At 44.5% G+C, this 15,057-nt stretch overlaps 1 protein-coding gene across 14 annotated transcripts in view; it reads right to left on the bottom strand.

Annotated features, from left to right (window-relative positions):
* The window catches only part of LOC147029824 (N-myc-interactor-like), a 61,348-nt gene that overhangs the window by 23,449 nt on the left and 22,842 nt on the right, over positions 1–15,057 (bottom strand). For 12 of the 14 annotated variants that reach the window (XR_015056100.1, XR_015056101.1, XR_015056103.1 and 9 more), the window contains 2 exons: positions 14,975–15,057; positions 13,864–13,980 (listed from right to left, as the gene is read on the bottom strand). The exon at positions 14,975–15,057 is cut by the window's right edge. Coding sequence is in view for 9 of the 14 variants with exons in the window: in XM_085873189.1 (XP_085729315.1) it covers positions 13,864–13,980; positions 14,975–15,057 (200 nt within the window). In the remaining 5 variants the exon portion in view is untranslated. The remainder of the gene's footprint in view (positions 1–13,863; positions 13,981–14,974) is intronic. The other 2 variants (XM_085873187.1, XM_085873188.1) reach the window with 1 other exon arrangement.

Raw genomic sequence — 15,057 nt, 5'->3', positions numbered from 1 at the left:
TTCAACTCTGTTTGCCTCCAAAACTTAGGTGCCAAACCAATTTCTCCCTGTACCCACTTTACCCCCTTGTGCCCCCCAAATACTGGCCTTTTTACCAGAAAAGATTTTTTTTATTGAGCTGAATAGCCCTGACTCAGCCTTAGTGATGGGCCCAGACTGCACCAGTGCTCTTGTTCTCAAATCTGCAGTGCTCTCACTTCTCTGTCTGCTCTGTTTAGCCTTTCCTTACACTTGTGTTACCAGAATATGTTTGGAAAAGAGCCTTCAATCCCATCTATAACTAGAAAGACACTCAGAGCGCATACCTCCACCATGCAATGCCCGATCCAGAAGAACATATCGGGCCCAATAATTTTTTGAAATTTCATGCTCTATATCGTTTTTTGGCCTAATCTCTCATTGGTGAAGATTCAATTTAAAGATCAAAAAATTCTTGTATCCAGATCTGGATTCAGACCTTCACCAAAATCTAATCAATTCGTCCTTGTCACACACCCAACCTGTCCACCTAGTTTCATCCAAACCAGTCCAAAACTGTTTGAGATATTGTGCTATATATCGTTTTTGGCCCCATCTCAATGGTGAGGAATCACTTTTAAAATTCCAGTAGCCAGATCTAGATCAGGATCTTCACAAAAATCTAACTCATTCGGCCTTGTCACACACTGAACCTCTTCACCAAATTTCATCCAAATCCGTCCACAACTTTTTGAGATATCCTGCACACAGACAAACAGGGGTGAAAACATAACCTTCCACCTTCAGTGGCAGAGGTAAGAACCAGAGTTGGTGTCAAAGCCACCCAATGCTCGCCTGTTTATGCATTTATCGTTTTTAAAAGACTAGTCTAATAATTAATATTTTTTTTATAAAGCAATGCAGTGGTCTGATCCAAATAATTTTAAAGCAAAATATGTATTTGTATAATGTAATCAGTAACAAGAGCGCAAGTGAGCAAAATATACGCCCGAACAAGTAGGTATATACAGAATTGTGCTACTACATGGAAAACAGCATCCTGGTTGCCATGGCAACCACTTTAGATGATGAACGTATGTCACAACACACCGACTCCACAGTCTGTACCTATGTACCGAATATGAAAGGTGAAAGTTGAAAACTTTGGGAGTTAGAGTGCGGACAGGAACGGATGGACGGACGGCAGGTATCATATTGTTGCGGATTCGCGCCCGCCGGCGTGCGAACGGCCACGTAACTCGAATCGCGGCACGTCGCCCACCGGACGGACAATCCAGTCGTGACCCTCTCGGACTAACGCCGGGAACCAGTCACGGGTGGACCTTTCGGTCTCACCGCGATCGTGCCAATCGGCCCCCGCGTGGGATAGGGTTGCTCGCCAAATTCGACCTACCTAAGTACCCACACGGAGGGTAGACCGGGCGATCGCACCTCGCCGCAGGTCGACTTCGGACACGGGCCACTTTAAGCGACCCGTTCCGTACTATCGGGATAACCGAGCAGTGTTATTCGTCGGCCTCGACGGTTCGATTAATTATCGGGCGTCTTAGCCCACGACCAACCCTTTACGTGAAGCAAGATGGGGATTCAATGAAAGAAATGACGAAGCGAAGCGGGAAAACAGTTCAACAATAATCACATTTATTTCGCGATGAACGGAAAGCACACATATACAATTCCACCAAAAGCACATGTAAAAAAAGAAGACAATGCAATATTACACAAAAAGCAAATGCAACAATGCAGATCTATCCGACTACCGGGCACACGGCAACACTTATACAATTTTACTTCACAGACGGCGCCGACAACACATATTCCCAAAGCAAAAGAAAAGAGAACCACCCTCCAGGATGAGGGGGGTAGGCGGGCCTGGGGCCGAGACCGTGTCGGGCCTACCCGTCTGATGATGAGACACGGAGCGGCGGTGGTGCCTCAACTCCGCGGGCCTCGCGGACAGTGTCTGGTAGGGGGTGGGAAGAGGGCCCCCTTTGTCGCACTATCTCAGCGCGGGGGGAAACAGGAGGGGGTTGCTGATGCTCGGGGAAAGGAGGATATAACCCTGTCTCGGGTCCCGCGGCGAGCGTCTCCTCCTCCACCTCGGTCGCGTTGCTGGCCTCTCCCTGTGCCGCTCCCGGCACCGACGCGAGCACCCCCTCGTCCGCCTTCGCCGCCGTCACCTCTCCACAGCTCCGTCCTCTTCACTCCGACTAGTACCACTTCTTTCCAGCTCCACCGACGACTCTCTTGAATCCCGCACACTTGAACTCAACTTCCAACTCAACTCTCAACTTCCAACTCAACTCTTACTCAACTTCCAACTGAACTCTTACTCCACTTGTCTGACGAACGCAGTCGTTTTTATAAGCCCCGTGGCTTCGCTCCTTCACCTTTGACCCTCTGCCTCCGACCCTTCACCTCTCTAACTGGCTCCCCATTGGCCCGAGGAAAAGTGGGCGTGAATGCTTTTTGATCCATGAATTTGCATATAGCGACCGCCCTCCAACGCCCTGGAGGCGGGGCCAAATCGCCCCTCGCACACCGATTGGACGGAACAAAAGTGGGCGTGAGTCGTTTTTGATCCGTTTTTCTGCGGAAAGTCCGTGATGTTTTTGAACACGCTGCTCGGTGCGCGCCCCGCATGAGTCCAGCATCGGTGCCCCCGAGTGGCGCGAGATGACGGTGATGCGATGGTGGCGAGTTGTGACGGTAAAGGTCGTGGCGGTTGTGGTGAAGCGGTGTTGTGGTTGGTGGTTGTTGTTGTGAAGCGGCGTTGTGGTTGGTGGTGGTTGTTGTGACGTGGTTGGTGGTGGTAATAATGGCGGCTGGTCCAAAATAAAGATAGTAAAAGAAAAACGGCTATCCTGAAGAGTCGCAGCCCGCATGAATGACATTTATTCCCTCTAGACAACGGGTTTGGGCCTAACTACACATATACTTACCGAGATATCTCACCTAAGGGACCTGAATGGTGGTTTGCGAATTTGGTCAACCACAACAATATTATACGCTCCGATATATTGTTGCGGGTCCGGGGTGGCAGGATTCTCACCCGGTCCTAGGCGCCACCCTCACCACCACTGTCTCCGGGGTTTATAAAGCCGGCCGGCTCAGCACAGGCCTCGGGTCACGCGCCTTCAATCGCGATACCAACGTAATCCTTGTACCTTACCAGTTGGGGAAATAGAACCCCTGGTTTTCAGACTGGTTGTGTCAGAGGCCGAGCGTTGTCTGCCAGTCTGCAAACATTTTGGCCTTGTATGCCAATCGAACGGATCGTTCCTCGACGCAAAACGAATTAATCCATAGCGGCAACTTCAGACGAATTAACCAGATTTATTGGGGAACATCAGGGATCACAACACAAGCAAAATTCACAACAATGGATTTCTTAACAATTATCAACCCGTTCTTAAGGCCCTGTCACACCTTGATGATTTAGCCAGTGTATGCCTGACGTATGCAAAATTTGGCTAAAACGCTGGCACACGTCGAATACGTTATGGTTAAGTTTGTATAGGTTAAGAGCACGCTGGCATACGTTGTAGTACACTGCCTTTTTTTGTAGTACGCTGGCATACATCTTTGTACGCCGAGGTGTTAGACAAATTTTCCATGCTTGAAATTTTTCAACGTATGCCAGCGTATGACTCACTCATTTCGCATACGCTTGGCCATAAGTTGTAGGCACGTTACGTGATCGTTGACACACGTTACTTGTAAGTTACTCATAAGTCGAAACACGTCGAGGTAATGTTTAGCATACCCAAAACTTATTTCTGACCTATGAGTAACGTGTTGTAGGCACGTTACGCGATCGTTGACACAAGTTACTTGTAAGTTACTCATAAGTCAAAACACGTCAGGTAATGGTTAGCGTCAATGTTCCAGACTCTCTGGTTTATTTTTTTGGTTTTTTTTCCTTCAGCGTGACGGTGATGTTGACACTTCGATTTCTAGTGCAGTTATGATATAATATAATTAATAGGCTGCCGCTCAATGATATAAATCATAACCGCACTACAAATCGAAGTGTCAACATCACCGTCATACCGAAGAAGAAAAAAAAAACAACAAAAAAAACTGAGTCTGGAACACTGACGCTAACCATTACGTCGACGTGTTTCGACTTATGAGTAACATACAAGTAACGTGTGTCGACGTGTGTCAACGATCGCGTAACGTGCCTACAACTTATGCCAGCATATGCGGAACGTGTGTCATACGCCGAGAAAATTTCAACATGCTGAAAATTTCTCAACGTACTCGGCGTATGACGACATATGCCAGCGTACTATGACGTATACAAAACTTACCCATAACGTATTCGACGTGTGCCAGCTTGGTTCGGCAAATTTTTCATACGTCGGCATACGCTGACTAAAACGTCAAGGTGTGACAGCGGCTTCACACTTCGATGTCTAGTGCGGTTACGATTTGAATCGTCGAGCCGCAGCCTATTAATAGCCTACGCCACGTGATCGTCGGCGATACGCTGCCACGCGCTATGCATAAGTTGGACTATCGTTGGGCATAGGTTGTGAACGCCGACAACACGCTCAGCATTCGTTGGTATAAGTTATCTATATGTGATTGAAACGTTTTGTGTACGTTACTAACACTGAACAACAAAAATTTTTTACTGGAGATGTGTAAAGTCATTTAGACTAATTTGGGTACGCTGATTTCAAAAATCATAACCGTTTTGCTGTATCACGTCAGGATTTTCAGTAACAGAAATATTCCCATTGCCGAGAAGTCAGGATTTCAATGAAATTTACAAAAATTCATTTATTTCATCATGAATGCTTCAAAATTATAGAAATTACAGAAAAACTCCACTAGAATGTAATTAAAAATGCTTTAGGCATTTGGCTTTGCGTTTGTGCTGCTCTGTGTCAGTTTCACGATGCAGGAACCAGCAGAAATCGCCCATCATGTTCGGGTTGTGCCGCCCTTGGTAACGCGTCTCCATGAGTGAAATCTCTTGGTGGAATCGCTCGCCGTGCTCGTCCGAGACTGCTCCCAAGTTGTCAGGGAAGAAGTTCAGGTGCTGGTGTAGGAAATGGATTTTCAGGGACATCCTGGAGCCAAGTTTCCTGAAGGACTCCAGCAGCTGCTGCACTATTTCTTCATAGTTGTCCGCGCGCTCGTTCCCCAAGAAGTTGTCCGTCACAGCTTTGAAGCTCCTCCACGCTGCCAGCTCTTTGGGGTTTAGAGATGTCGGAAAAGTTTCGTCCTTCATAATCTGTCGGATTTGCGGTCCAACAAAGACACCAGCCTTGATCTTGGCCTCCGACAAGGTGTTGCCAAACTTTTCCTTGAGGTATATTTAAAAACCCACGCCCATTCAGATCCATTGCCCGTACAAAACTTTTCATCAAGCCGAGCTTTATGTGGAGTGGTGGAAGGAAAACGTTGGCTGGGTCGACAAGGGCGACATGCTTCACGTTGTGTCGACCAGGTACATGCTCTTTTCGCTCTTCCCAATTTTTCTTCGTCCAGTGATTCTTGTCGTCTCTGCTATCCCAGAGACAAAGGAAGCACATGTATTTCGTGTAGCCTGACTGCAGCCCTAACAACAGCGCCACCACTTTCAAGTCTCCGCAGATGTGCCAGTTGAAGTCATTGTACTTGATGGAATCAAGCAGCTGCCGCATAGTCTCATAGGTCTCTGTCATGCCGAACGCGTGAGCCAGTGGGACTGATGGTTTCTCGTTGCCATTGTGGAGCAAAACAGCCTTCAAGCTGTTCTTCCCCGAGTCGATGAAGAGGCGCCAGTCTGCAGGATTGTGATCACACCCAAGTTCTTTCAACAGACCGTTGATGTCACTGCAGAATGTCATCGTGTCTTCCATCTCAAAGAACTCAGCCATGTCTCTGTGACGTGCTCTGAACAAGGATATCTTGGTGTTAGGTTCAAGTAGATTCCACTGCTGCAGCCTTGATCCAAGCAGCTCTGCCTTCGCCTTTGACAGCGAGAGATCTCTTACAAGATCATTTAAGTCTCCCTGGTTCAGAAGGTGTGATTCTTGAGTGTCGGGTTCAAAAGGTTCATCATCACCATCCTCTTCACCACTGCTTACAGCTATGTTCTGATCAGCTGGAGGTGTTGGAACGGGGTTCTCGTCATCATGAGGCACAGGTTTACGAGCAGAGACGCAGTCAGCGTACTTGATGTGACCTTTATTCTTCTTGTTGAAGCCGGCGATGCTTGTGCAGCAGAAATAACAATCATCATGATGATTCTGCGGCTCACGCCATATCATGGGCACCGCAAATGGCATGCTCGCGCGCTTGCCCACCAACCACTGAGTCAAGGTTGTGTGACAGCTTGTGCAGCAGATGTGTGGTGCCCAGCCCTGTTCTTGGTCCCCACCTTACACCCGAAGTAGTGAAAGTAGGCGGCCTTCATTTTCACTGCTGTAGATATACTTCGCTGTTGATCTTTTTTGGTATACCGACCACAGACATAACAGAAGTTGTCAGGATGATTGGTACAGGAACGCCTACTCATCTTTATCTGAAAGAAAGAAATATAACACAAGTTAACAACAATTGTACGAAATCGACATGTTAAAGACATATGTAAATTTCAATGAAATCCTGACTTCTAGGCAATGGGAATATTTCTGTTCCTGAAAATCCTGACGTGATACAGCAAAACGGTTATGATTTTTGAAATCAGCGTACCCAAATTAGTCTTAATCGCTTTACACATCTCCAGTAAAAAAAAAATTTTGAAATTTGTTGTTCAGTGTAATACATTATGCACACGTCCAACACGTTATTATACGCCCAAAACTTTTTTAAAAAGACATCAATAGTTCAGCGTACTCTAGCATTTTACATACATTTTGATACCTTGCCCTACGCTGGCTAAAACGTCAAGGTGTGACAGCCCTTTTATCTAGGGAACCACGGTCTACAGGTTTCTTGAGGGTCGCTACCGAAATATGCCTTAAACAACGTGCAGACAAAGACAGATAGACAGCATGCATGCAAGACAAGACAGAGTACTTGGTGAGGTCTCATGGACGACAGAACAGTGTCAAGAGCACGAATGTCACTCGCAACAGGCAGATGTCCACGGATTCGAGCTCCCGCTCGAACGTGCCGCATGGCGAAATGGAGCTCATCCTCTCTTTGCCCCTTTCGCACCGCACGCGGTCTCCGCGCCCTCTGACCCCGCGTAAGTTCGACGGGCCTCAGCTGATCTCTCTCACGGTCCAGCACACAAATCTAGGCCTGGCCCGTTCACCAGACAAGGCCCAAATCGAGGTGCCGAACTCCGCAGGCGGATCGACAAACGTGTCGAGCTGTGAGGTGAGCAAGGACCGTCAGAGGCTCCTGAGTCTCCTCTCCTGCCTTCCCGCCTCGAAGCCCGACTTCCCATCTCCGTCCTCTCAGTTTCTCCGTGCAGGCCGCCTCTCCCACTGCCCCAAAAATGCCGACTCGACGTACAGGCAGCCTCTCCGACGTTCGCTTCACCACTGCCTTCCCTTTTCTTTCTCGCCTTGAAGCCGGCTGCCGTCCCTCTCACGGCAGAATCACCGACGTGCAGGTCGGTTCAGCGTCTCTCCCGGCAGATCCAACACTGCCTCCTTCGTTCGCTCGCTTCGAAGCGACTCCGAGCACGCCTCGAGAACCCGACTGTTCTTCACACACGAGGACGCCTTCTCTCAGAGACTCCATTTTCCAAACTGAGAGCTCCCTTTTTCCTTTCGTTTCTTCCTTTTTAGCATGCCCCTCTCAGCGAAAACTGATCAAATCTCCTCCCCTTTGAATCACTTCCTCCCTCTAGCCACACCCTCTCTCCAGGCCACACCCCCTCTGCCGACTGGGCGGGCCTATCGTCCGTCGAGAAGAGAAAGAAGAGCGATCTCTTGTTTCACCACCACAGTACGAACACAAAACAGCCATTTACACCTCCCGACACACATATAGCGTACACTTTACCAAACAGGCATTTAATGGGGGATCTGAGCTAATCCTATATTTAGTAGTCCCATCAGGACCATTTCCGTAACAATATATAAATCGGGCATATAAAAAATAGTGTGGTAGATAAAAACATTAGAAAGGAAAAAATAACTTGCACCAAAAACTTTAACATTTTCACGCTCACGCGAACGCTGATGCTGACGCCGGGGATATCGCTGTAGCTATCTGTTCTTCGAACAGTCGAGCTAAAAATGTCAGTGTGTGTCAGTGTGCCAATCAGTCCATAACTCCAAAACCATGAAACTGAGCAGCCTGAAACTTCGCATGGATACTATGAAAACGCCAAGGAGGTGCATGAGTAAAAATTCAGTGTTTGGTTTAATTAAAACACCCCTTTTGAAGATCAACAACCTTATTTAATGATATCCTTTATCATGCACATCCTCAGACACCTTACTCTCCCTCGATAGGTCTTTAATTTGCAATTTTTGATGTCCTGCTCAACAATGCCTCGACTTGGAACAGGCCACGATGATTTCTTAACAATAAAGCTATTTTTGTTCACTTTCCTCACTCATATCATCAAATGCCTCATCTACATACCTACAAATTGCTGGATACATTGCAATGTTTATAAACACCCGAAGACGCCAGCGTTCATGGCTTGATTTCATTTCCACACGTGCCATAACCTCTAGATTCAAGAACTTCTTAAACTAAGCCAAATTACAAAATTTAAGTTTCAGAATTGAACTTAGCAGCATTTCCGACGAAAGAAAAAGTGTTCATGTGTCCAATTCAGACATAGTTTGACATTTCGGGTGTCTCCAGCTGGTGTTTAAGATTACGGATCAGCGATCACTAATCGCTTAAGCCTGCCGTTCCTTATGAAATGTTTCCTTGGAGTGTTTAAGCCACCTGGTGAGCGCTCTACAATATTCGCAATGTCACTGAATACTGTATATCAATCGACTTGAACAAAGTTCAGGGGCCACCCGCCCGCATTGGCCCCGCATTGTTCTGCAGTGCATCAAGCAGTGGCTGTCTCACTGAAAATGTGCAATTTTATTTTACATGACTCAAACATGAATGATGCAAGATATACAATGTTCTTCTTGGCGACCATGGCAGAATGTTTTGTCAACATATCAAGATGCCTTGCATCAGCATATTCAGCGAGCCAATTTACTAGCCACCATTTACAAACGTAGCTTAGAACATCCACCAGATGTTCCACCTCCTGTTGGACAGGGCTGGAAGCTGATAAATGATGCAGTTGATGCCCTGGGAATTGACTGGATGTAGATGCAATCACCTCAAAAAAAAAATAAAAAACATCCTTGAACATTCATGCTGTGCATGCAGGAAGTCTAAATGCAAAGTCGGAGAGGCAGATGACAAATGCTGCGTGTCTTTTGGCATTCCGTGAAGAGAACTATGCTCATGCTATACATGTGAGAATAAAGATATGCCAATGCCCACTGATGACGATGTCAACAGTGAGCCTGAGGACATGGGTGAAGGAGATAATGGGCAAGACTTGTTGAAGATGACAATTTTCAAGAAGAGTCATCTTTAACATCGTGTGGACAGTGAGTACAGTAAATGCAATAAATGCACTGCCCTAAAGGTGGTGCCATTGTTCAGGTTTGTGCTGGCATCCATCAAGAGTGGGAAACCAAAATTTTCATGTACCGCAACCCAAAATGATACGACAAATTTTGGGCGTGAAGTGTTGGCTACCGCACAACTTATGAAAGTGGGATAAGTTGGAATAATGATTAGGCATACATTAGCTACACATTAAACAATATTTCATCGTCTGCCAAGAAGTGGACCACAAGAATCAATTTCTGAGGGCAAGGGCCTATACTCTATAAGAACGTAATCAAAAATTTATATAATTCTGTGTTTATTGGATGGTTTTGCCAATCAAAATAATGAAATGAAAGGAGTTCATAATATTTGTTGGACAGCTGACATGTCATCATTGTAATTTGTAATGTCTGCAGGTATATTTGTACAGATTCCTTGACACTCTCTGAACCCAGTGGAACAATCAAGACCAGCTTTTCAACAGGAGCCATGCATATTCTCACATCCCATCTCGCAATTACATCTCACTACTTAAAGAAGTGTTTTTGGAGAAACTTCTGTGTCACATTCTAGAGGCAGCATTTTACATTCAACAGCTTTCCAGCTAAGGGGCAGTGGATTAAGATGTGTGGCTTCTCTCAATACTATCACTTGATAATTCACACAAAGGCTGTAGCACTTGGCAGTTGATGTGGGAGGCAGGCTTTTCAGGCTGCACAACAGTTGTACTAGTAGCAACCTTCTGGTGAAAACACTGCCACCTCAGCTCATGCAGTGTGCCCCCTGCCGTGCCTATATATAGGCACACTAGAGTGGCTTCTCCTGCACAAACTACATCATCCTGTGTGGCATATTCTAATCCAGAAAGATCTATGCCTGTGTTTTGAAATGGTTATCAGAAGGAATGTGATTGAGAACTTTTGTTTTTTGTTTTTTTCCGGATCCAGATAATGGAATTTCAAAATGTGTTAAGTGATTCTTCACCATTGATAAATTGGGCCAAAATGATGTGTTGCACGATATCTGAAAAAGTTGTGGACCGGTTCAGACGGAACTTAGTGGATGAGTTGGGTAGGTGACAAGAACAAGCCAACTAGATTTTGGAGGTCCGGATCCAGATCCAACCTATCAGTGGGATAAAAAAAAAATGTAAACTGCTCAGCCTGGTGGAGGTATGCACTCTATAGAGTGCCATTGTAGTTTCATTTGTGAACATTTCTACATTCTTACAACATCGCTTTCATAATTGCTTTGTCGCTCAGCAACATTCCTCACATTATAATGTAACAAAGTATTCTTTATTTACTCATTTTCTTCATCTGAAAACATTAAAAAATAAAAAAATTTTAAAAAAAGTTTCTAAATATATATGTGAAAAAGAAACGACAAATTAATAACTTTAACCAATGCAAAACAGCACACTCAACATTAACTATAATTAAAAACAACTGTCGTAATTAATGCAAGATAAAAAAAAGTTTGATATATTCTTATTCGAATGATTAATTTACCCCTCAGGGGACATCTATGCATTTACCCCTAAGGGGACAATCACCAAATGCATGACCTTTTTGATACTCCTCCCTCCCCCAACACTGTAATGAGTCATCTGACCCCTCCCTCCTCCGACTAAAAATAACAGTTACGTCACCTTTTTCTTTTTACTTTGATCAGCTTCTACAATGAGATTTTTGTTTTGTTTTTTTTTTAATTAAGGAATAAAATCGGTGGCATTTGACAGCTCAGTCAGTGATTTAATATTGCCCTTAAGCTCTCTCTAAATTTTACAAACTTCTAATTAAACTTTCATATATTTGGAAATGTCATCTCATACCCTCAAATTAACAATTTAAACTATCAATTTTGAACGACTTAAAGTGACAGCAAGGTCACTCTAAATTGACACATCCCATCAGAGTGAAGGAAATCCAAGATGGCTGCACTCATAAAGATGAAGATGGCATCACGCCACTGTGGCTAGGACACTCCGGGGAAACACCTCCCAACTCCTTAAAGAGTCATGAATTTTGTGTACGACCCATAACATCACTCAGAAGAGAGAATGAATATGGAAGTGATTGCAAGCACATGGAGAAACTGGAATGGTGGAGCGCATACCTCCGCCAGGCTGAACAGTATACGTTTTGTATCCCACTGATGTTCAGATCCAGAATCTAAATCGGCTTGTTCTTGTCACCAATCCAACTCATCCACCAAGTTTGGTCATAATTCGTCCACAACTTTTTGAGATATCATGCTTCATATTTTTGGCCCCTTCTCTCAATGGTGAAGAATCGCTTAAAAAATTATATTTTTAAATTCTCATATCTGGATCCGGATTCAGATCTTCAACAGAACCAAATCAAATTAGTCCTTGTCACACACCCAACCTGTCCACCAAGTTTTGTCTGAATCAGTCAGCAACTTTGAGATATCGTGCTGTATATTGTTTCGGCCCCATCTCTCAATGGTGAAGAATCACGTTAAAAAATATATATATATATATATTTATATATATATATATATATATATATATATATATATATATATATATATATATATATATATATATTTATATATTGTTACGGTTGTGGAAATTCACAGAACACCATTCAGGTTCCCCAGAGTTCAGTTATTTCGGTAAGTGTGTGTCCAGGTTAGAATTCCCCACCGATGTATAAAGGAAATTATTCGTGTGCCGGGCTGTGCATCTTTGAGTTAGCCGTTATTCTGTTCTATCTTTTCTTTCAAACAAACAGCATCTCAACAACCACGCCATCCCCACCACAGCGCCAACCACGCCACCTCCACCACCAAAACAGCATCTCAAAAACTCCCGCCCCGATATCCCGCAGAACGGGTAAACAGAAGTGACGGTTGGGGCGAGGTCCCTAGAGAACGGCGTAAAAACAAGAATGCCAGTTATTACAAAAACAACCGGACCACTTCGAGGATTTTTCCCCCGCGCATCGAGAAGGGAGGGGCAAACGCCCCGGGGCGAAAAAAGGGCCACGTTGGAATGCCGAGAGTCGAGTTGGTGGTTGGCAAGTGGGTGAGAGAGTCTCTCTCCTTAGTCTCTCTCCTTGGTCTCCTTGGTCGTTGGAGGCTCCATTGGAGGCATTGTCGGAGGTGTCGTTGGAGTCGAGAGTTGAGTTGGGGAGTTGGTGGAGTCCAGTGGAGTGTGGGCAGAGACATCGAGGGTCGCCCAGCGAGTCACCAAGAGGGTGGCAGGTAACCTACTCGGTCTCTCGGGGCTCCTGCGGTCATCCCGGCTCCGAGCAATCATAAAGGGATACGTGCCCGGTGTTTCTCTTCTTTCTTTTCGGGGGTTTTTGCATGGAAGTCTGTGGCGCTTTGTCCTTTAAGTAGTGAACTGACTAAGTGCATGTGCATGGTAAATAGATAACGGCTGTAGGTCTTTTTGCTCGTGTCTTGTCCCCTACCCCCATTCATTGCATACGTGTACAAATAAATGTCCCCTTTGTTGAATATTCACCTGCTTGTTGCGTCACTTCCTCCATTGAACTGCCATAATTGCGTTCGGAATAAGTAACTGGTTTTTAAAACCGATAAGATAATCGGGTTCGACGGAGCTTGGCGATACAAAACCGCTCAGCAATCGCAAACGGAACGAGCTGCTTAAAGCGGCTCGTTTTCGTGCAGGCTCCGTTGAGGTGTAAATCCCCGGCATTTCTGTCTGCGCGAATAATTAGGTACATCGACAATTCGGTGATCAACCCTGTCGCGCGTGGACAGAAGAGTTGGCTGATTTATGGTGTGGTTAACAACACCCGTAGCTGGGTTTCGGTGTTGATCCGAAAAGCTGCGACTGGATTGCCACGTTCGGTGGGTGCGTGCGGCCGCAAATTAGCTAAAGGCGGTCGCCCGCACGCCGGAGTGGCGAGAATCTACAACAATATATATATATATATATATATATATATATATATATATATATATATATATATATATATATATATATATATGTAGTCATCGACTTATGACCGCTATTGGTTCCGACCAATCGGTCGTAAGTCGAACAACGTATATTTTACATACAAAAAAAATTAAAAAAAATATTTTTGGAGCCACTTTACGTAGTCGTAAAGTGGTCGTAAAGTCGAAGTCGCAAGTCGCATAGGTCGCAAGTCGACGACTACCTGTATATATATTGTATCCGGGTCTTCACTAAAATCTAATTAATTGGTTCTTGTCAGGCTCTCAATCTGTCCACTAAATTGTCTGAATTTGTCCACAACTTTGATATATCCTCCTCACAGACAGACTGAGGTGAAAATATAACCTCCGTCCTACTTCGGTTGCCGAGTGAACAAGCTTCCTTACCACAAATTCTCCGAGTTCTCTGTTGCGACGCATCTGTGCCCGCACGAGTTCAGCTTGTAAAACCTGATTCTCTTGCATCAGTCTACCTTGCTCAACATCAAGCTTCAGTTCTGCAAACTTTAAGGAAACAAATAATTGAAACATTAGTGGCATGCATGCCGCACAGCAAATTAGATAAGAGAGGTTTGTTTATTTACACATTTCCTCAAATAAGCAAATATCGTGCTTCCCATATTTAAAATACATTACAAACTAAAAGTTATAAAACAAAGAAATGATCATGTAAAAACGTTCTTTTTTTTTCCCCTGCTCAACATTCATCATGTATAGAAATACTCATGCAAACATAACAAGAAGCAATCAATCAGAGATTGCAGACCCTCACCAAGATGTGTTTGCGGTGTATTTTGTGTGGCAAATAAATGGAGGAATGTACCAAATGAAAGGTTGTGGATTGCAAATGAAAGGTCTAAATGTGTAAAAGGACAAAGGTCTGAGAAGTTGTACAGGTCAAAAGGTCTAAATGGGTCAAAAGGGATCTAAAGAGTGTCATTTAAGGTCTGAAGGGGTCTAAGGGATTGTAAACTGGCTAAAAAGGGTTGAAAGGTCAAAGGGATCTTCAGGATATTGAAAGGTGTGAAGGTCTAAAGGAGGCTAGGGTCTAATAGATCGAAGGGTTCCAAAGGGTGTTACAGGGTCTGAAATGTCTTAAAGGGTCTCAGGGTTTTAAAGGTGGGTCTGATGTAATAAATACACACACTTGTGTTTGTGTAGACAAACAAACAAATGGACCCAAATACAATACCCTCTCCTCTGGTAAGGGTTAAAAAAAAAAAAAAAAAATTGACTCTTAAAATAAATAATTCCTATCTTTCTTTGTACACTTTCAACCACCCACGACATCACCTCTGGAGGTGACGAGTCATCGGGTCCATTCCCAAAGGCATCACATCCAAACTGTGGACTGGTGCAACATCACTGCTTTGTAAATAATTTGATACATTTATAATTTTCATAATCTCTGCTCATTGTGAAAAAGCAATTCATTTCACATCCTTCAAGCAATGTTTAATGAGTTTGTAAAATGATATTGAAATGGAGTGGTACATACGTGCAACAGGTCCTTCAGCCTCTTTAGTTCAGCCTTCGCTTCCTTCAATTCGGTTACCAATTCTTCCTTTGTTTTTTCTTTTT

This window comes from Eptatretus burgeri, chromosome 3 (genome assembly GCF_056783735.1).
Source record: "Eptatretus burgeri isolate ZD-2024b chromosome 3, Ebu_testis_v1, whole genome shotgun sequence".
NCBI lineage: Eukaryota > Metazoa > Chordata > Myxini > Myxiniformes > Myxinidae > Eptatretus > Eptatretus burgeri.
This window is presented reverse-complemented; position numbering and strand designations above follow the sequence as displayed.